Source organism: Rhinoraja longicauda, chromosome 3, assembly GCF_053455715.1.
Source record: "Rhinoraja longicauda isolate Sanriku21f chromosome 3, sRhiLon1.1, whole genome shotgun sequence".
Classification (NCBI taxonomy): Eukaryota; Metazoa; Chordata; class Chondrichthyes; order Rajiformes; family Arhynchobatidae; genus Rhinoraja; species Rhinoraja longicauda.
Window position 1 is genome coordinate 67,978,044 of NC_135955.1, and position 21,438 is coordinate 67,999,481.

General features: G+C 40.5%; 1 protein-coding gene across 9 annotated transcripts in view; it reads left to right on the plus strand.

Moving 5' to 3' along the window:
* sema6a (sema domain, transmembrane domain (TM), and cytoplasmic domain, (semaphorin) 6A) overlaps positions 1-21,438 on the plus strand; it is a 102,087-nt gene that overhangs the window by 42,430 nt on the left and 38,219 nt on the right. For 8 of the 9 annotated variants that reach the window (XM_078396303.1, XM_078396304.1, XM_078396309.1 and 5 more), the window contains exons 2-6: positions 3,328-3,467; positions 3,810-3,927; positions 12,730-12,790; positions 16,114-16,176; positions 16,458-16,559. In XM_078396303.1, the coding sequence (XP_078252429.1) occupies positions 3,368-3,467; positions 3,810-3,927; positions 12,730-12,790; positions 16,114-16,176; positions 16,458-16,559 (444 nt within the window). In that variant the 5' untranslated portion in view covers positions 3,328-3,367. Of the gene's footprint in view, positions 1-2,156; positions 2,244-3,327; positions 3,468-3,809; positions 3,928-12,729; positions 12,791-16,113; positions 16,177-16,457; positions 16,560-21,438 lie in introns of those variants that run through there. The other variant, XM_078396306.1, reaches the window with a different exon arrangement.

Consider the following 21,438-nt stretch of genomic DNA (forward strand, 5'->3'; position numbering starts at 1 on the left):
CTGGTCACAATTGAAAGCATATTAATAAGATAATATCTCACCTCCCTGTTATGGTTTGCTATCAGTTATGTTTCTTAAGCCTAAGGTCAGTAATGAAATTTGAATCTTAAGAATCTGTCATTGATAAAAGTAGCCAGTATTGAACATCTTTCTTGTCTTAACCCTGTGCATTGTTTAGCTGATTATTGCCTTATGTGATGTTGTGTAATATCCATCATGTAACATTGGTTTAATGGATATTATGCATGTTAGCTAGCACGATACAGCATACAATGCTTGCTCATGACAATTATATAATGATCTGTAGTAATTGTTCCCATAATCTGGTCACCTTATATTTGCACATAAAACGACAAGCTATTTTTTGTATTGGGCAGGAAGACCCATTGTTTAACATTGTCTTTTAAATCATTGCTTTAAGATTCTAGAGAAAATTTGATCCCCCCCCCTCCCAAGTAAAAATTGTACATTCCACTGTGAGTTACTACAGTGAATCCTCCTTGCACTCCTCATGTCATTCCCACATATGTGACGCTTGGGATGCTGTCATTTTCCTTTAAGCACATCTTTTTGGAGCATGAGATGGGAAGTTGTGCTATTCTATGTTAGGTTCACCTGTTGTTTGTGACTCCTGGGAGAATATGTCCTTATCACAGCGGGGAAAACCCGCAGGATAAGTAATTTTTCTTCCTCCTTGGCAATCCCACCATTTGCACGGCACCCTCCAAACCCATCCCTGTACACTCGGTCCCCACCCCCATCCCAATTTCCAATTCCGTCTCCTACCCTTGATCCTCCTCCAATGTAAATCCTCAACAGTGATTATTTTTTCCCTAATTCATCAGTCCAAATGGTCACATTGCCAGAACTGATCTATGTTTTGCTTCCCCTGAGCTCTCCAACAAAGCTGGCTTATTCTGTCACATGGACTGATTGGACTATGACCACTGACCAACCTCCCAACAGAGCCTGGCTGTGAAAAGACGTAGAGTTGCACATTGCTGATTATAAAACTATACAAAGCATGGTCACTTGCATCTTAGGCTCTAGAATTTGTAGATAATTATCTCTATTGAGTGTCAACAGAAACAACATGTTGATATGTATTGTAAAATATCCAAAGGTATTTCAGAGACCTATCAGACACAAAATCATGGTGAGCCGCACATGGGGATTTTAAACAGAATGTAAAGTTTTAAGAAAATGAGATATGGCTGTGAAATATATGAAAAGGGATGTAATTGAAGTCAAGGATGCTTTAGAGAAAGGAAAGGAACTTGAATATCTCTGAGCTTGGTGTGGAAAATCAGTGCTTGCTGTCCACTTATCTTTGGTCTCTAAAAGCACCAATTTAAAAGTACAATGTTTAGAAATTTTCAGAAGTGTATTGTGCGTTATGTAGATATAAGTTCATTCACTCCTCTCTTTATCTTTTCCCTCATGACCAGTTGAAGAATGTAACCTTTAGTACATCATTATCCTAATTCAGTTAGCTTAGGAAAATTGTCTGTGCTGAAATATTGATATTTCATTAATGTGTTCATCCAAAGTGGATTCAGATGAGTTTAAATAAGACTCTGTTATTTCACCCTGAACAGGTCTACAATATTTACACTTAACTAATTGGGTTGTTGGAGGGAGCTGATGGCAAAGTATTGTCATCACCTTCCTGGCGATCCCTGCTATTACTCCCCCATTAATTTCACAAAGCAACTTGGAAACAACACAATAATGTAATTTTCTTTCTATTTTAAAATATGGGGTTAGTAGCATAAACCCCATAATTCTCCTTTACAAGGGCATAGTAGAAAGGCAGTATACATCAACACAGAAGATAAGCTGGGCCCTTGATATGAAAGCAGATGATGTTTTTTTTGTGTTAGGAGATTCTGAAGAACAGGGGTGGAGGTCGGGGGGGGGGGGGGGGGGGGGGGATGCGAGGCGCAGGGCGTCAGAACAGATCTGGGTCTGATAGCTGAGCCTGAGTGAATCTATGCCAACTCTGGAGTCTCCGTAAGGTCGCAGAATTTAGAATATTTTAAGTCATGGTCAGATTTGGCCAAATTGCTGTGCAGCTCTTGATGCCCTTTTGTAATTCTAAACGTGGTGTTTAATGAATTCAAGGAGACCTTGTTTACATTATTAACTACTGACTCCTCTGGACTGAGGTCTCGTGTGGATGCCACTTGTAATAACTGCACTTTTTCACAATAGTCCTTGCAATGCTGGAGTGTAAATGACAGGTAATGAGCTGCGATGGTATATACGGTATTGTTTTAAGAAAAAAGAATTGCATTGACATTGAAGGTATTGCATCATTAGAATCTTTAATTATAAAACCACATAAATGTTATGAATTGTATTAGTATAGAATTTGAACATTTTCATGGCATTCTATTGTCACCCCAAGGCATTTCGGTAAGTTTATAGAGACACCAGCCAGATTGCAAATGTCACGTTGTTGCTCAAAATGTGATTTTTTGTTGTAAAATTTTGGGGCGTTGGTTTTGTGTATGCAGCTGTACAAAGAGCAGACAGAGAGATACATGCGTAGGCTTGTATCACTGATGATCAAGTGATAATTTCCCATCTCTTTGAAGTGCATATTACATATTAGTTCCACTAGATTGAGTGGATGAGCTCTTGATTTAAATTTGTGAATTATCTGAATTAAGATTTTGTGATTAATAATATTCACTATGTCCCTCCTATTACATTGCCTTGACATTGCTGTCAATTTTAAATGCAGGCAAAGTTTACAATCTTATTACGTGTAGGAAGGAACTGCAGATGATGGTTTTCTCCGAAGATAGACACAAAATGCTGGAGTAACTCAGTGAGACAGGCAGCAAGCATCTCTGGATAGAAGGAATGGGTGACGTTTCGGGTTGAGACCCTTCTTCAGAAGAGTTACTCCAGCATTTTGTGTCTATTTACGTTCTTTTTAGTTCACTTACTTTTTAATCTTGGGTATCACAAAATGCTGGAGTAACTCAACGGGTGAGGCAGCATCTCAGGAGAGAAGGAATAGGTGACATTTCGGGTCTCGACCCGAAACGTCACCCATTCCTTCTCTCCTGAAATGCTGCCTGACCCGATGAATTACTCCAGCATTTTGTGATACCTTCAATTTGAACAAGCATCTGCAGTTATTTTCCTACTTTTTAATCTTGGTCTTGTTGACTCGCTCTCTCTTTACATCTTGCTCTAGTAACTAGTAAACTATGTGTATATAACTAAACAATGCAAATCATTCATAGCATATGAAATTTTTTAGAGTGATCTTAAGAGCTAACACCCGACTCCTTTTTTCCCCCCATTTTTCAGGCTTAAGTGAAAATAAAAAACAGAAGCTAGCTGTGCTATTATGAAGTCTGAAGCCTTGCTGCTATATTTTTCACTACTACATTTTGTTGGGGCTGGTTTCCCTGAAGATTCTGAGCCTATCAGTATTGCACATGGCAACTGTAAGTATTCAAGCAACATTTCTCATTTGCTGACTTCAGTGTGAAAGTAAAAATAAAGGAGAGAAGTTTGAAAAATTATGATTCTGTTTGCAACTTGGTAAATGCCTCTCCACAGGAATAGTTTAAAAAAAAGGTAATTTTCTCCTTAGCAAGAATTTTTAGCTTGTGAAGGAATACTGTCCCTGCTGACTTGTAACAACGATTATAGGAATGAGTACTCGTGAAATCTGCTGTGATACTGCTTTACTGCCTTAGGGTACAAAAACGAACTGATGGCTAAGTGTGTGAATTGTAACTCAGGCAAATTGCATTAACTTGGTTAAATTCTCTGTTTCATAACAGATACAAAACAATATCCGGTATTTTTGGGTCACAAGCCAGGACGAAATAACACACAAAGGCATAAATTGGACATTCAGCTGATTGTGAAAATGAATCGAACACTCTACATTGCTGCTAGGTCAGTATTATTTTGTTTATTTGTCAACACCTACACACAATTCACAGACCAATGCTCCCAATTCAAGTCTCCCAATTCAAAATAAGTGGCTCTGGCTGCTTGTGCGATATAAAGAACTGATTGTGTTGAGTGCTGAGTTTGAACCAGCTTTGTGCTCTGCAGAAGAAGGCAATGGTTTTGCCTCAGTTCTCAGTCCAGATATTATGGCGTAAGAAGGAACAGCAGATGATGGTTTTACACCGCAGATCGACACAAAATGCTGGAGTAGCTCAGCGAGTCAGGCAGCATTTCTGGAGAAAAGGAATAGGTGACGTTTCGGGTCGAGACCCTTCATCAAACCCTTTGTCTGATGAAGGGTCAAAAACCCGAAATGGCACCTCTTCCTTTTCTCCTGAGGTGCTACAAGGATATACAAGGATTATAGGAATCCTGAGATACTCCACATATTATGTTGTTTCCTATATATTCACACAAATCCCTCTAATCACCACGTGATAATGATCATCCTTGGGCCATGATCATTTCTGATGCACAGGACACCATGTTTGAACAGGAGATTAGAGCAAAGAAGGTTCATTATCACTACATTTATGGCTTCCATCCATAATCAATAGAAAAATAGTTGAGTTACTACATTTGTGTCCAATGGTCTGGTGCTTTATCTGGGTACAGGGGCTCATACCGTATTTTGGTTGCTGTAGAATTAAAATGTAAGTAATTAAATAAATGTGGTATAAAAATTAGTATCTGGAACGGCAGCTACAGAACTACTGCAAACTCATCCAGTTTGCTAATGCCCATCAGCGAAGGAGATGCTGGCATCTCTACCCAGGGTGCCCATGCATCACCAAACCCATCAATAAGCTGACCGTTAGCCACTCTCTGAAGTGGCCAGTAAACTATTTAGTTCAGTGGAGAACATCATATAAACAAATACATTGTAAAAATCCTTGGAACAAAAGCAAACTATTCAGTCCCTTCAACATGCTCTGCCATTGAATTAAACCAGAGTTTAACTCTACTCTTTGCAGATTGCAAAAAACACAGGTATGATAATACTTTGGATTATGCCATAGATAAATACTCATGTCTGGAAATCACCACTTTGATCTGCTGCTTGGTATTTATTTTTAATAAAGGATAATGGAAGTAGCTTTGATTTTGTGCAACAGTGAAAATGAATCGACAATTTCACATATTTTTCCATATATCTTTAGTTTATAATAATAATAATAATAATGCATTACATTTATATAGCGCTTTTCATATACTCAAAGATGCTTTACAGGGATTTAAAGAACATAGGGAAGTGAATAAATAGATAAATAAGTAAACGAACAGAGAAAGGAGATAGAAGATGAGGTGACCTTCAGTGGTTGAAGGCAGTACTGAACAGGTGAGACTTCAGTGATGTTTTGAATGTGGTGAGTGAGGAGGAGTCTCTGACGGTTTGGGGTAGTGAGTTCCATAGGGTGGGAGCAGCGATGGAGAAAGCCCTGTCCCCCCAGGATCTGAGTTTGGTCCGGATGGGGGGGGATAGGAGATTGGCAGCAGTTTAGTTTAGTTTAGTTTAGAGATACAGCGCGGAAACAGGCCCTTCGGCCCACCGATTCCGCACCGACCAGCGATCCCCATACAAGAACACTATCCTACACACACCAGGGACAATTTACAATTATACCAAGCCAATTAGCCTACAAACCTGTATGTCTTTGGAGTGTGGGAGGAAACAGGAGCTCCCGGAGAAAACCCACGCTTTTTAAAATATCCCCACTTCTGCTTCTGGTGAACTCCGTGCAAGCAGTGCAACATCATGACCGACTTGCACATGCTTCCTTTAGGATGTTGTCTTTCATCTAGTACATTTTATGGCCCAAAATTGGAAAAGAATGATCATTAGTGTCTTTATAACCCTGCACATAATATAAATTAGGTCTGTGCACATTTTTTTTTACCTTTTAAATGCAACAAGCATTATAAAAAGTCACTCTTGGAAATGTTTTGGCAAAATGTTAGTATTTTCTTTTGCTCACTACTCCAGCGATGATGAGAAACATGGCAACACTTCAGTTGCAAAGCTAAAAATAACGGTGATTCATAAATCCAACCTCCCCACTGAAACATTCAAGTTTCATCAAGACATTTCCCTATTAATTGATACATTTGTACAGTTGTATACATGAAGGGAACATATGAAATGAACATACTCATTGGCATTAATTTACACTCTGATAGAAAATTATTGAAATTAAGCTCAATTTTGAACTGGAGACAGTAAATGTTATTTAGACGGTAGGAGATCCATAATTTATTTGCATTGCACAGCTAAAAAGATGTTAAAACCAAAATGGAGGGAAGAATAACATATAATTCATCTGTCACCAAATTGTTAACCAGGTTCAAGAACCTGCCTCTGACAGTCTGAAAGGGTCTATTTGATTTTAAAGTCAATGGCCCAGAAATTCAATTGCATGGTTTTTGATTTTAAGTACAGATTTGGGGATTGTGGCACTGGGAGTAATCAGAATCTTGAGGTGAGGAATTGGGAGGCAGCAGACTGTGTCTGGGTCAGACTTGGGGGTGTGATAGGGCCAGGGTGAATGTGTGACCTGCAGCCTAGGGCAAGAGGTCATGGGTCAGCAATACGACAGGGAAGGATGCAGCGTAGAAGGAAAGGGGCTGGGGTCCCTAAGAGAGAGCAAAATCTAACTTAAGAGGAGTATTTGTAGATACAGGTACAACTTTTAAGAAACATTTAGATGGGCAAATGGATAGGATAGGTTTAGAGGGCTATGGGCCAAACGCAGGCAGGTGAGATGGGGGCATGTTGGTCAGCGTGGGCAAGTTGGGCTGAAGGACCTGGTTCAACACTGGAGGAATCTATGACTCTATGTGTAATCTGCAACAGGTTCCTGATGTTGGACACCAGGATCTAGGGACTCCTCAGGCAGTTCCCTTTCATGAATCCGGCGAAGGCAGGAGAATTGGATTGAGAGGGAGAGATAGATCAGCCATGATTGAATGGTGGAGTCGACTTGATGGCCGAATAGCCTAATTCTGCTCCTGGACCTTATGAGCGTATGAATGACAAATCATGTCTTACAGGTGCTCCATTGGTCTCATTTTGCTTAGGATTGTCCTGCATTGTCCACCATCCATGCCGATATCCATTAATGAAACACAGTGACAGTGTGCAGTGTGCATGTCTGGCTTTAACATCAAATGTTTCAAGGACAGGGAAGGTAAATCATGGTCTTGGTGATCTATGGAGTAATTCTAGGATTTTATATACTGTATATTTTTTCATAGAAGATGTGCAGACACTCAGAATCCCCCTTTACTTCCTTACCTTAAAATACCACTAGCTGCTGAATAGGGGCATTGCACAAATGAAATCTCGTTTTAAATATATAGAGTCATAGAGTCTTAGGGTGATACAGTGTGGAAACAGGCCCTTCAGCCCAACTCGCCCACACCAGCCAACAATGCCCCAGCTACACTAGTCCCACTTGCTTGCACTTGGTCCATATCCCTCCAAACCTGTCCTATCCATGTACCTGTCTAAATGTTTCATAAACGATGGGATAGTCCCAGGCACTACCTCCTCTGGCAACTTGTTCCATACACTCACCACGCTTTGTGTGAAAAAGTTACCCTTCAGATTCCTATTAAATCTTTTCCCCTTCACCATGAACCTTTGTCCTCTGGTCCTTGATTCCCCAACTCTGGGCAAAAGACTCTGTGCATCTACCCAATCTGTTCCTCTCATGATTTTGTATACCTCTATAAGATCTCCCCTTGTCCTCTTGCGCTCAATGGAATAGAGACCCACCCTACTCAACTTCTCCCTATAGCTCACACCCTCTAGACCTGGCAACATCCTCATAAATCTTTTCTGAACCCTTTCAAGCTTGATAATATCTTTCCTATAACATGGTGCCCAGAACTGAACACAATATTCTAAATGCGATCTCACCAATGTCTTATACAACTGCAATATGACCTCCCAACTTCTATACTCAATACTCTGACTGATGAAGGCCAAAGTGCCAAAAACCTTTTTGACCTCATTATCTACCTGCGACTCGACCTTCAAGGAACCATGCACCTGTACTCCTGGATCCCTCTGCTCTACAACACTACCCAATGGCTACCATTTACTGTGTAGGTTCTGCCCTTGCTCGATGTCCCAAAATGCAACACCTCACACTTCTCTGTATTAAATTCCATCAACCATATCTGGCCAATCAATCCAGATCCTGCTGCAATCGTTCACAACCATCTTCACTATCTGCAAAACCACTAACTTTTCTATCACAGCAAATTTGCTAATCTTGCCCTGTCAGTTCTCATCCAAATCATTGATGTAGGTGACAAACAGTAACGGGCCCAGCACCAAACCCTGAGGCACACCACTAGTTACAGGCATCTAGTCTGACAAGCAACCTTCCACCATTACCCTCTGCTTCCTTCCATTGAGCCAATTTGCAATCCATTCAGCTGTCTCTCCTTGGATCCCATGCGATCAGCCTACCATGACTAAAGTCCATGTACACCATCTGCAGCTCATCAATCTTTTTGGTCACGTCTTCAATAAAATCAATCAGATTTGTGAGACACGACCTCCCACGTACATGAAAGAACTGGTCAAATCTCTTCAAATTCTGTTTCAAAAGCATGCCAGGGTTTTGAATTACCCATTGAAGTTGTTTATGTTTCATCTGCAAAGGTTTGGAGTGAACAGTGTGTTTAGCATGCCTGTTGGAGAGAAGAACTGTGCCATTTTAATCTAAAATAAAACAAAAAATGACTGGCATAATTCAGTCTGCCCAATTTCACTTGCTCATTTTCCTCCTCTTTAGGGCTGCCTGACATGTCATTCCACAGGTAGCAGTTCCTTCTAGGATCTTGCTGAAGTGATAACATTTTATTTATGAACAGTGATAGGGACCCTTATAATTTTCTCTTCTCTTTCCCCTGGCCTCTGCACTTCCTGCCCATGTTTAGCCAGCCCAACAATGCTGTTGTTGAAGATAGACACAAAATGCTGGAATAACTCAACGGGTCTGGCAGCATCTATGGAGAAAACGGTTAGGTGACGTTTTGGGTCAGGACCCTTTTTCAGACTGATTCTAGTGAGGAGAGGGGGAGAACAAACAGTAAGCAAAGAAAAAAAAACAGGACAAATTGAGGCCAGCAACAGATGCCAGGCAAGGATGTTCCTTGATAGGCTGCCTGTTGGCTGGAGAAAAGTGTGAGCACAAGAGGGATACATGGTTACAAACTGTGGAACTAGTTCATCAACTCTTAGTGGAGGAAGGGTGGGGGGGGGGGGGGGAGAGGGGGGAAGGAGGTGTTTGTAGAAGTACCAGCAGAGTATCAGATGCTGAGGTGCTGTTTGTGTGTGGCCTCACTCTGCAGAGGAGGAGGATGAGAACAGACATGTTAGTAAGGGAAGAGAAATTAAAATGACTAGCAATGACTCCTTGCATCTATCTCCAACTATCATTTGCTAGCTCTTGCCCCACCTCTTCCCCTCACATCTTTTTTACCAGTTATCTCTCCTCTTCTTCGTCAGTCTGAAGAAGGGACCCAACCCAAATTGTGGTCTGTCCATTTCCCCCCACAGGTGCTGCCTGACCCACTGACTCTTCTCGCAGTATGTTTTTAAATGCCCATGATTTTAGACTTTAGAGATACAACGTGGAAACAGCCCCTTTGGTCCAACCGAGTCTACGCTGACCAGCTTTCACCCTATACACTTGTACTATATTACACAGTAGGGATAATTTACAGAAGCCAATTAACCCACAAACCTGTATGTCTGTAGAGTGAGGGGGGAAACTGGAGAAAACCCATGCGGTCATAGGGAGAATGTACAAACTCCGTACAGAACAGGCAACACCCATAGTTAGGATCGAACCCAGGTCTCAGGTGCTGTAAGGCAAAAACTCTACCGCTGTACCACTGTGCTGCCCCTATGCTGGTTCAAACTGGAGAGCTGACTCTTTGGATTAACTACACTGAGGTGGTCTGCCACTGCAGATGTAAGAGCTGCAGATTGCTGTGCCTGAAACTAACTGTAACTAAATTGTACATTGGAACCATTGAAATGATTTATCGGTGGAAGTGAACACGGACATCCATTTAATGGGACCCAAAAAAGAAAGCAAGGAAATGTGTTCAGCAGACCCAGCTAACTACATTCTTCCCTCCCCGGCAAGCCTGCCTGCCTGCCTATTCTGTTCTCACAGTGGGAATGCGTGCAGAAGAATTTAAAAAAAGCCTTGCACCTGATGTGTTAATGGTTTTCCTCTGTAGGAAGATTGGTGGGTATTTGTAAAGAAAGTGCTGGTCTCAGCAATATGTAAGCAATCTGACTTTTCTGTGAGGAGAATTTAGCAAATACAATGGGTTATTTGTCTGTGTATCCTTTTGAATGAGTGGAAATGCATGAGGCTGTAAGCATGATTTAAATTACTTGGCGATTGTAGATGTCACCATTTAATTTTAACTTTCAGAATAACGAAACTTACCACTTTGAGTGTGTCCTTGCCAAGTATAAACAGTGTTTTATTTATTACTTAAAGTCAAACGATATCGCCTTGCTAAGGTTTCACCTAAAGGATATATGCAAGGGTGAATTTTAAAAATGCACAGCCAATGGTTTCAAATTTGCTGTTAGTCTTCCTTTCAGGTTGGTGTCCTGTGTTCACCTCTCCGTGTACAATTACATTAAGGAGATCTAATAGTACTTGTCAGTGTTCTGTGTCAGAAAGAACTAATGTGCTGTAGCCCTGAAATTGCATCTTTGGCTACCAGCATATATTGACCCTCTATTCCTACAATTACATTAGTAGAAATGATGTTATCAGCAAAGACTTTGTTTAACCTACAGAGGTTAGCATATAAACTTTCAAGAATGTTCTAGCAATTTGCAATTTGCTTAATTAGAGCATTTAGAATGCTAGATTCTATCTACGTAGATTGGAAAAAGAGGCTGTAAAAAAATGTAGGAACATACTTTAAAAATGTAATTCTGCTATAAATCTGAACTAATGAGATACAGAGCATCTATTGAACCATTTATAATCACAAATATGTTATTTTATTCTATAAAATGGGAGTTTAAGAAACTCATTATGGTTCACAATTAATGCTATAAATGAAAAATAATTTTAATATTGAATATTAGTCACAGCACAATCACACTGCACAGGAACAGGCCCTTTTATCCACCAGATCAATGCAGTGGATCGACAGCCTGTCCAAACTCATCCCATTTCCCAGCAATCAGCCTACAGCCTTCTGTACCACAGCATTTCAATTGCTTCTCTAAATACTTCCTAAATGTTGTGAGAGTACTTGCCTCTGTCAGGCAGAGAATTCCAGGTTTCAACCATCCTCTGACTGAGAAACATACTTCCTCAAGTTCCCCCAGCTCTCGTTTCCCTTATCTTAAACCATGCCTTCTCATCATCGACACCTTAACAGAGAGGGACAATTTTGCACTATCTACCTTATGTTTCCTCATAATTCAATGTACCTCATTCAGGTCTCACGTCAGCCTTCTCTGCTCCAGCCAAAACGAGCCTCTCAATGAATCTATTCAATCTCTCCTCTCCGAAATGATCCATCCCAGGCTAAATCCTAGCGAATCTCCTCAGTCACTACCTTTGAAGATGCTTGAACCTATATACCAAGGTCCCTCTGTCACTCAGTAATCTTATGGACCGCCCAATCATTTTACACTGCCTACTCTTTCTGTGCTCCTCATAATTATATATCTGAATCTTATTAGAATTCCCGAAATGCATCAACTACTTTTTCCAGGATTAAATTCCATCTGCCATTTCTCTTTCCCTGATACCAATTGCTATCATTCTGTAATTGAAAACTACCACCCCCTCCCCCCACTCTCACAGACTCAACTGTCCTTTAAAGGATAGTTTATTTTCAATGTTTCAATTCATATCCGCTTCCAAAGAATTGGCTTGCCTCGTGATAAACCTCGTGCCTCGTGAGATATCGGATACTGATGATTCATGGGCGCACAGTAACACAGCAGTAGAGCTTCTGTCTCACCAGAGACTGAGGTTCCATCTTGACTACGGGTGCTGTTTCTGCAGAGTTTGTACGTTCACCCTGTGACCGTGTGGTTTTTCACAGGGTGCTCCGGTTTCCTCCCACATTCCAGAGAAGTGCAGGTTTGTAAGTTTTTTTGGCTTCTGTAAATTGCCCCTAGTGCGTAGGAGTGAAACCGGAATAAATAGAACTAGTGTACGGGTTTTCAATGTGTGGATTTGGTGGGCAGAAGGACCTGTTTCCACACTGTATCACTAAACTACCCTACACATTATTGGTGCCCCAAACGAAGTCATTGCATGCTCTCATTCATTTGAAGGCTGTGGTGATGAGTAAAGATATTTTAATCCCTAACAGAAGAATGGGTGGAGCAGAGGAATTAGAGCAGAAGATGATCACGTCCCCCTCACCTGATGTACAAATGGCCAGTGCTAGGCAATGGCAGCTGCCAGCAGAATCCCTGGACAGATCTGGGCTCTCACCTGTCCTGCTCGTTCAGCAAAGAGCTACTGGGAAAACAATTTGCTCTATTTTATGAATAATCTATTGACCAAAGTCTTTTCTAATGCATCTGTAATAGTTGTATTATTATGTGGTGAAGCATTTAGAATTGAATGCTTTGCTCTACCCGACTTGCTGTCTGTTTAGTGTGATAAGATTCTACACACCATGCTTGAAGCCTGAAATGAACATGTCGATGTTTTGTTCTAATTATAGAGACCACATTTACACTGTTGAAATGGATACGTCATTCAAAGAACAGATTAATTTTAACAAAGTAAGTTGCATGAATTTTCTTTGGTGCTGTGATGCTGCTGTCACCATTTAAACATAAGACACCGCATGCAGAACCCAGATAAGACTTAACTACTGTCATTTAGGGGAAAAAATGGCAGTGAAGTGTGTGATAAACAGACACTGCTAAAAAATTTTAATAAAGGCAGAAATTGCTGGAAATACTCACCAGATCAAGTAGCATCAGTGGAAAAAGAATTTACATTTCAAGTCAAAGACCCTTCATCAGAACTGGAAAAGGGTGAAATCAGGTTGGTTTTAAGTTGCAGCAGAGGAAAATACTTTCGTTAAGAATATTTTGAGATAAATCTCGACATTAATTTTCAAAGTACCATTCTCATTAGTTCTCTATATGGGAAAGCTTGATTCAGGTGAATGTGTTTTGCAATGAGTTTATTTCCAAAGGTTTTGAATAAATTGAATCTCATGTATCATAACAAATCTGTTAAAAAAATTACCAGGCATATGTTAGTCAGATTTATTTTCTCAATTAAATAATTCATTAGTTATCGCATAAAGCTAACATTTTGAACTCTTACATTATTTTTCATTGTTTATAAAAGCTAGTAATCCAATGGAAATGAAATCTCATTAAAATGGAAACCCCTGCAGTAATTCAGTCATCTGCAGTAAATCACAGCACATGGTCACAGTGAATCAATGTAGTAATTCCATTAACATGTAAAAGAAAGTCTACTGCCTCCTGTAGCATTTGCTGCAATGATTGAAAGTTTTAAAAAAAAATTTAAACCATAGAACAATACAGCAAAGGAATAAGCATTGGCACACAATGTATGTGCTGAACGTGATGCCAAGTTAAACTAATCTCATCTTCTTACAATGCATTGGCAATACATTCCAGGTAGCTACCATTCTCTGTATAAAAAAACTTGCCCAGCAAATGTCCTTTAACCTTTTCCCCATGGACTTTAAAGCTAGCTCAAAATGTCCAAAATCATGGTTTAGCTTCAGTTGATAGCTTCTGGTCTTTCACATTTCCACCCCAGGAGAAAGGTTCTGACTGTCAACCTTCTGAATGCCTTTTATTATTTTACATACTCCTGTCAGGTCTCCTGTACTTCTGATGCTCAAAGGAAAACAATCCAAGTTTGTCCAACTTCTTCTTATAGTTAATACCTTCTAATCCAGGCAGCAACCTGGTGCATCTCTTATACACCATCTTCTGAATTTGTGTTTAGGTGGTGCCTTCAGAATGATAGTGGTGGCAAAGTGAAGCAGCAGTTGGTGCTGCTATTGCACAGCTCCAGAGATTGAGATGTGATCCTGACCTTGGATGCTGTCTGTGTAGAGTTTGCACTTTCTTACTATGACTGCATGGATTTTGACAAGTATGAGATATAGTACCTGCGGTCTTGGATTCATAGAGTTGGACAGCATGGAAAGAGGCCCTTCGGCCCGACACATTCATGCTGACCAAGATATCCATTTCAGCTACTCCAATTTGCCTGCATTTCACCCATATCCATCTACACGTTTCCTATCCATGTACCTGTCCAAGGGTCTTTTAAATGTTGTTATTGTTGTTATTGTACCTGCCTCAACCAACTCCTCTGGTAGCTCATTCCATACACCCACCACCCTCCATGTGAAAAGTTTGCCCCACAGGATCTTATTAAATCTCTCCGGTGATGTTGAGCAGAAATTTCGAAGTAAATGTGGGAATGTTATGAGAATGTTGCCAAATCCCGAAGGCTTGGGCAATTGGGAGAGGGTGGGCAGACTGGGACTTTATTCTTTGGAGTGCAGGAGACTGAGGGGTGATCCTGTAGAGGTCCTTAACCCCATGACCTCTAGTTCTTGATTCCCCTACTTTGGGTTAAACACCTTTGGATTAACCCCCTTTATTCCCCTCATGGTTTTATGCGAGGGCAAGGATGGACAGGGACTGATTAGGGGCAGTCAGCATGGTTTTGTACGTGGGAGGTCGTGTCTCACAAATCTGATTGGATATTTTTGAAGACGTGAGCAAAAAGAGTAATGAGGGCAGAGCTGTAGATGTTGTGTACATGGACTTTAGTAAGGTGTTCGACAAGGTGCCGCATGGTAGGCTGCTCTGGAAGGTTAGATCTCATGGGATCCAAGGAGAGATAGCTGAATGGATAGCAAATTGGCTCCATGGAAGGAAGCAGAGGGTGATGGTGGGTTGCTTCTCAGAATGGAGGCCTGTGACTAGTGGTGTGCCACAGGGTTCCGTGCTGGGCCCGTAACTGTTTGTCATCTATATCAATGATTTGGATGGGAATTTACAGGGCAAGATTGGCAACTTTGCAGATGATACAAATGTTAGTGGTTTTGCAGATAGTGAAGATGGTTGTGAACGATTGCAGCAGGATCTGGATCGATTGGCCAGGTGGGCGGAGGAATGGTTGGAATTTAATACAGGAAAGTGTGAAGTGTTGCATTTTGGAACATCGAACAAGGGCAAGATCTACACAATAAATGGTAGGCCCCTGGGCAGTGTTGTAGAGCAGAGGGATCTAGGAGAACAGGTGCATGGTTCCTTGAAGGTCAAGTCGTAGGTAGATAAGGTGGTCAAAAAGGCTTTTGCACTTTGGCCTTCAGCAGTCAGAGTATCAGTCAGTTGTATAAGACGTTGGTGAGACCGCATTTAGAATATTGTGTTCAGTTCTGGACACAATGTTATAGAAAAATATTGTCAAGCTTGAAAGGGTTCAGAAAAGATTTACGAGAGTGTTGCCAGGACTAGAGGGTGTGAGCTATAGGGAGAGGTTGAGTACGTGAGGTCTCTATTCCATGGAACGCAGGAGGATGTGGGGAGATCTTATAGAGGTATACAAAATCATGAGAGGAATAGATCGGGTAGATGCACAGTCTTTTACCCAGACTAGGGGAATCGAGGACCAGAGGACCTAGGTTCAAGGTGAAGGGGAAAAGATTTAATAGGAATCCAAGGGGTAACTTTTTCACACAGATGGTGGTGGGTGTATGGAACAAGCTGCCAGAGGAGGTAGTTGAGGCTGGGACTATCCCATCGTTTAAGAAACATTTGGACAAGTACATGGATAGGACAGGTTTGGAGGGTTATGGACTAAGTGTAGGCAAGTGGGACCAGGATTGGTGGGACGTTGTTAGCCGGTGTGGGCGAGTTGGGACGAAGGGCCTGTTTCCACAATCTATCAATCTATGACTCTATGACAGAAATTAAAATGAACCACACTAACTTTGGACATACCAGTCACAATACTGAATATTATTTATTGAAAAATAATAAATTATATAAGATGGTTTCTGATTCCAATGGCTGTTTTACTTTCATATTCACAGAAGTTAACCTGGCGATCCAAACAAGCTGACATAGACATATGTAGAATGAAGGGAAAACATAAGGTAAGTGGACAATATTCCTTAATGGGTTTCACTTCAGTGCAGATTATCTGTCATGATAAAACACAATTTCCAATCAACCGGACCATTGGCTTTATCTTCTAATGGGAGCCCCTGCTGACAGCTCTATTTGTTACAATGGTAAATTCAAAGAGGAGGAAAGAAATAGCTTGCTGTTCAGTTGTACTTACAGGTTTGGAGATACAGTGCACTATAATAATTGATCAATGAAATATAATTGTATTGTGAGCTGGCTGTAACAATTTTTTTCTTTGCCGCTTTAGGATGAATGCCACAATTTCATTAAACTGCTTCTGAAGAGAAATGATGATACCTTATTTGTCTGTGGGACAAATGCGTTTAACCCGTCATGCAGAAACTACAAGGTATGTTCCTTAATAAGCCTCTCTGATTCAGAAGCTGGAAACAACGTTAGGTGATTGTGACTCTTTCCAATTCATTGTCTGAATTACATTGTAAAATCGATTGTTTATTTCCTGATTTTTGTAAAAAAAAGGATGCTGTATTTAGTACTTTGACCATAGATAACACAACAATTATATGGATCGAAATTAAGCTGCATGTTTATGCCGTCCAAGGTTTACAGTCTGGCTTTGTGTTGTGTTTAAAGGAGACAATCCAATTTTTGCATGCCACAGCCTATTAGTGTCTTTTAATTCAGATCTCTTCAGATAACAACTGGCCAATGCAGTATAAACCAATTCTATCCAGGCTTTGGATCATGGAGTGAAAGATTGGCATTTGTAAAAGTGTCCTCGTAACCATTCCAATTTGACCTTGTATTTTTTTGAGGACCATACGACGTGAGAATATTAACAAGCACAATATTAACAGTGTCAAAATTAAATGCAGGAGGTATGAAATGTGAGGTGATAGAAAGGTTATACTTCCTTTTCAGGTCCCATAAAAGAAAATAAATGGTCTTGATCTGTTTTGTAGTTCCTGCAACTTTGTATTAGTAGCTACTCAGATTCAAAAATTAAATAGTTGTATGCAAACTCAATCAATCACAAATTCTTGATATATATTTGAAAATGTTGTTTGTGAATAAAGGTGTACTATCCCATACTCATGTGTTCTTCGTGAAAGAATGTATTGACTGGGCTTCCATGGAATTTAGAAGGATGAGAGGGGATCTTATAGAAACAAATAAAATTCTTAAGGGATTGGACAGACTAGATGCAGGAAAAATGTTCCCCATGTTGGGGGAATCCAGAACCAAGAGTCACAGTTTAGGAATTAGGGGTAGGCCATTTAGGACTGAGATGAGTAAAAACTTTTTCACCCAGAGAGTTGTGAATCTGTGGAATTCTCTACCACAGAAGGCAGTGGAGGCCAATTCACTGGATGTTTTCAAGAGAGAGTTGGATTTAGCTCTTAGTGCTAATGGAATCAAGGGATATGGGGAGAAAGCAGAAATGGGGTACTGATTTTAGATGATCAGCCATGATCCTATTGCATTGTGGTGTTGGCTCAAAAGGCCAAATGGGCGACTCCACCTATGTTCTATATTTCTATCTATGTTTCTGATTGCCCCCTTTTACTTTAATCAGTCATTGTTGTAACCAGTTTTCACAATCTATCCATGCTCGTCAATATGATAGTGGAAGATGATTAGAATCCAAAGCACGATAGACAATAGGTGCAGGAGTAAGCCATTCGGCCCTTCGAGCTAGCACCACCATACAATGTGATCGTGGCTGATCATTCTCAATCAGTACCCCATTCCTGCCTTCTCCCCATACCCACTGACTCCGCTATCCTTAAGAGCTCTATCTAGCTCTCTCTTGAATGCATTCAGAGAACTGGCCTCCACTGCCTTCTGAGGCAGAGAATTCCACAGTTGCAGTGTGTGTACAAAGACAAGAAGATGATAACAGTTTGTTGTTAAGGCAATGATGGACACAGATTTAAGAAATTGGTATTTTGAGAGATATTTTGGGGTGATAGAAAATTACAAGGGAAGAAGGTTTTATAACACCTCAAATAAATGCCCTAGGTAGCGAGTGAACTAAGATCAAGTTATTGACTGAACCAAATACAAACAAGCTTTGCATTGTGCTTAAATCCAGAATTAAAGCAATTACAAGCTATGTAGAGCCAAAAAAAACAGTGAAAGCTCAAAACAGTTACCCTTTTTTCAATTTTTGACATAATAATTTTGTCAAAACAAAATTAGTTTTTTGTATCTTCGAACTATTATCTGAACTTTTTTTTATATACAAGAGCATTCTACCAAAAGAAAGAACTCTTTGTAACTTTTTGGTAATTGTTTGTAGAAATGAATTATTAATACATAGCAAAAAACGAAATATTCCTTGAAATTCCAAATATTTTATTTTCCTCAGAGGGATAGAATTGAAGAGCAGAGAAGTAGTATTAAATTTATACAGAATGTCTAAACAGTTCTGATTTATAAAATGGATAGAGGGGCACAAGTGACAGTGTCATTCTTGTGAATCTCCTTGCACTGTGAATGAGAGATTATTTCTTGTAGGAATAAATGAATAGAAAAGGCAATGCTGTGGGTGACGAGACAATGGTCTCTAAGATTATGGAAGTCTTTGAAATGACTGATAAGAAATGTAGGCAAGACCAGAACCAGGCACGAGAAATGTATATTTCTTATTAATATTTCCATTGAGGATTTCAGGACCTACTGTACTTGCCTATGATGCTTGCAACTTATATATAAACAAAATCAAACAGCAGGGATGGATTTAAGAGGAAATTTGATAAATGATTGAGGGAGAAAGGCATTAAATAATAGATTTTTCAAGAAGAGTCGTAACACACTTTAATGGATCTGTTGGGCACAATGACCTGTTTATGTTCCGTAAATATTATGTAAGGAGTGTAACAATTAGAATGATTGTTCTAATACTTACAATGTAAAGCTGTTTGGATATTTAATGTGCTGAACTGATGGATTCCAAGTGAGTGAAGCAAAAATGTAGGTCCACATTTATCATAAGTGATCCAGGCATTCCTTTTAAAGAGATTTAAAAAGTTAGATTGGAGGTAAATTCATCCTTTCTTTCTGCATTGCTTCAGAAAAAACCTGATGAAACATTCGTTTGGGCTTTTGTTGCGTTTAAGGTTTTGTTGCGTGCTAACCTGTCAGTGGAAAGACTATACAGTATATGATTGCAATCGAGCCATCCACGGTGTACAGACACATGATGAAGGCAATAAGATTTAGTGCAAAATAAAGTCCAGTAAAGTCTGATTAAAGATAGTCCAAAGATATTCTCCAATGAGGTAGGTAGTAACTCAGAACCGCTCTCTAGTTGTTGATAGGATGGTTCAGTTACCTGATAACAGCTGGGAAGAAACTGTCTCTGAATCTGGAAGTGTGCGTTTTCACACATCTGTACCTCTTGCCTGATGGGAGAGGGGAGAAGAGGAGGTGACTGCGGTGACACTCGTCCTTGATTTAGCTGCTGGCCTTGCTGAGGCAGCGTGAAGTGTAAATGGAGTCAATGAAAGGCAGGTTGGTTGGTGTGATGGTCTCGGCCGCATCCACAATTCTCCGCAATTTATTGCGGTTTTTGTTGAAGCTGTGCTGTGATGCATCCCGATAAAATTCTTTCTGCGCCGCATGTGTAGAAGTTGGTAGAAGTTGTAGAAAGCATCTTTCTTTCATGATGAGCCCAGCATGGTTCTGGGAATTTTTGTGGGATGGAAAGGCTGTGGAGGGCAGGGAATGAGGGGATGAACAAGAGGCTCAGAGCTTTTGCAGGTGAATTACTGCCTGGTTGAAGTTAAGCCGTACCCATGATCTCCAATACGTAACCTCTGGCATTAGAAAAAGACAGCATGCAGGCTTGATATTGCTACATTCTGCAGACCTCAAACTGCACAATTTAACTATAGAGAAACCGAGCAGGTTTCCACAATTTTCTGGAGAGAAGCCACAGCAATTCAATTACCATTGTAAATTACATCAGGAAAAGAGACATCTGCAGTCAATGCCATCACCAGATCGAGAGAGGAGCAGACAGACTTGTTAAGCTCATTGGTTTGACAGCTGCTGGGTTTTAGTACCTGGAAGCAGCACAAGACAGTGGCCACTTCAACTTGGCTCAAAATTTGTTTTTCTACTCTTGCATATTATACTCAAACAGGTGTCCTGTTTCACAGAGAGGTTGGTTTCATATTCATCAGAGTTACCTGATCTAGTGAAATGAAAGTCAGTTCAACAGCTCTTTGGATGAATCTTCTACAGTAACTAACCTGGCAATACTGATCTTGTTTCATTCCGGCTTTTACATTTCAATCTTTGCTTTACGTTCAGTGGTGTGGATCAAAGTTTGGAAACTTGTTGCATTCCAAAAGAGTGCAAGTCTTTGGTGTCTCAACTTTGTCATAGTGGTTTGCCACTAGGAGTAATACAAATATTTAATGCTTTTCCCATGTGCTTTACTGAATAAAGGATACTGGTTACCACACCTGTTGATTTGCCATTCCACAGATGGAAATAGTGCAGACTCAGGCACTAGCTCATTGGTCAATAATGAACATCTACTGAATGCTATTACACTTATTTCTATTCTATACCATTACTAATTCCTTAGAAATGTCTCAGACTGGCCACCAGTCTGAAATCGGATCTTCCCGTTCCTTTGTGACTTGTCTGGATTCTCATTTAAGTGCAGCAAGGCAAATAACCAAACTAGGAGGCAGCTCGAGGGTTGGCTGTGTAAAATAAACTGTCTTTTACATTAAATCAAACTGCAGAAGTGTTTGAATGTTAAACACCTTGATAGCCTTTTACACTGATCCAGGATGGGGAGGAATTGATCCAGGATGGGGAGGAATTGATCCAGGATGGGGAGGAATGATTCAGGATGGAGAGGAATGATCCAGGATGGGGAGGAATCTGCCTGATCCAGGATGGGGAGGAATCTGCCTACAGATGGGAAGTGTTAAAGCTGGCGTCCTGGTGCCATAGCAACAACCTGGAGCTCAATGCACTTAAGACAGTGGAACTAATTGTAGACTTTTGAAGAGCTCCCCCTCCCCTCCCCCCACTCACCATCAACAACACCATAGTCACATCTGTGGAGTCATTTAAGTTCCTTGGAACCATCATCTCCAGGGACCTTAAATGGGGGGCCACCATCGACTCCACAGTCAAAAAGGCCCAACAGAGGATGTACTTCCTGCGGCAACTGAGGAAACACAATCTGCCACAGGCAATGATGGTCCAATTCTATACTGCTATCATTGAGTCCGTGCTCA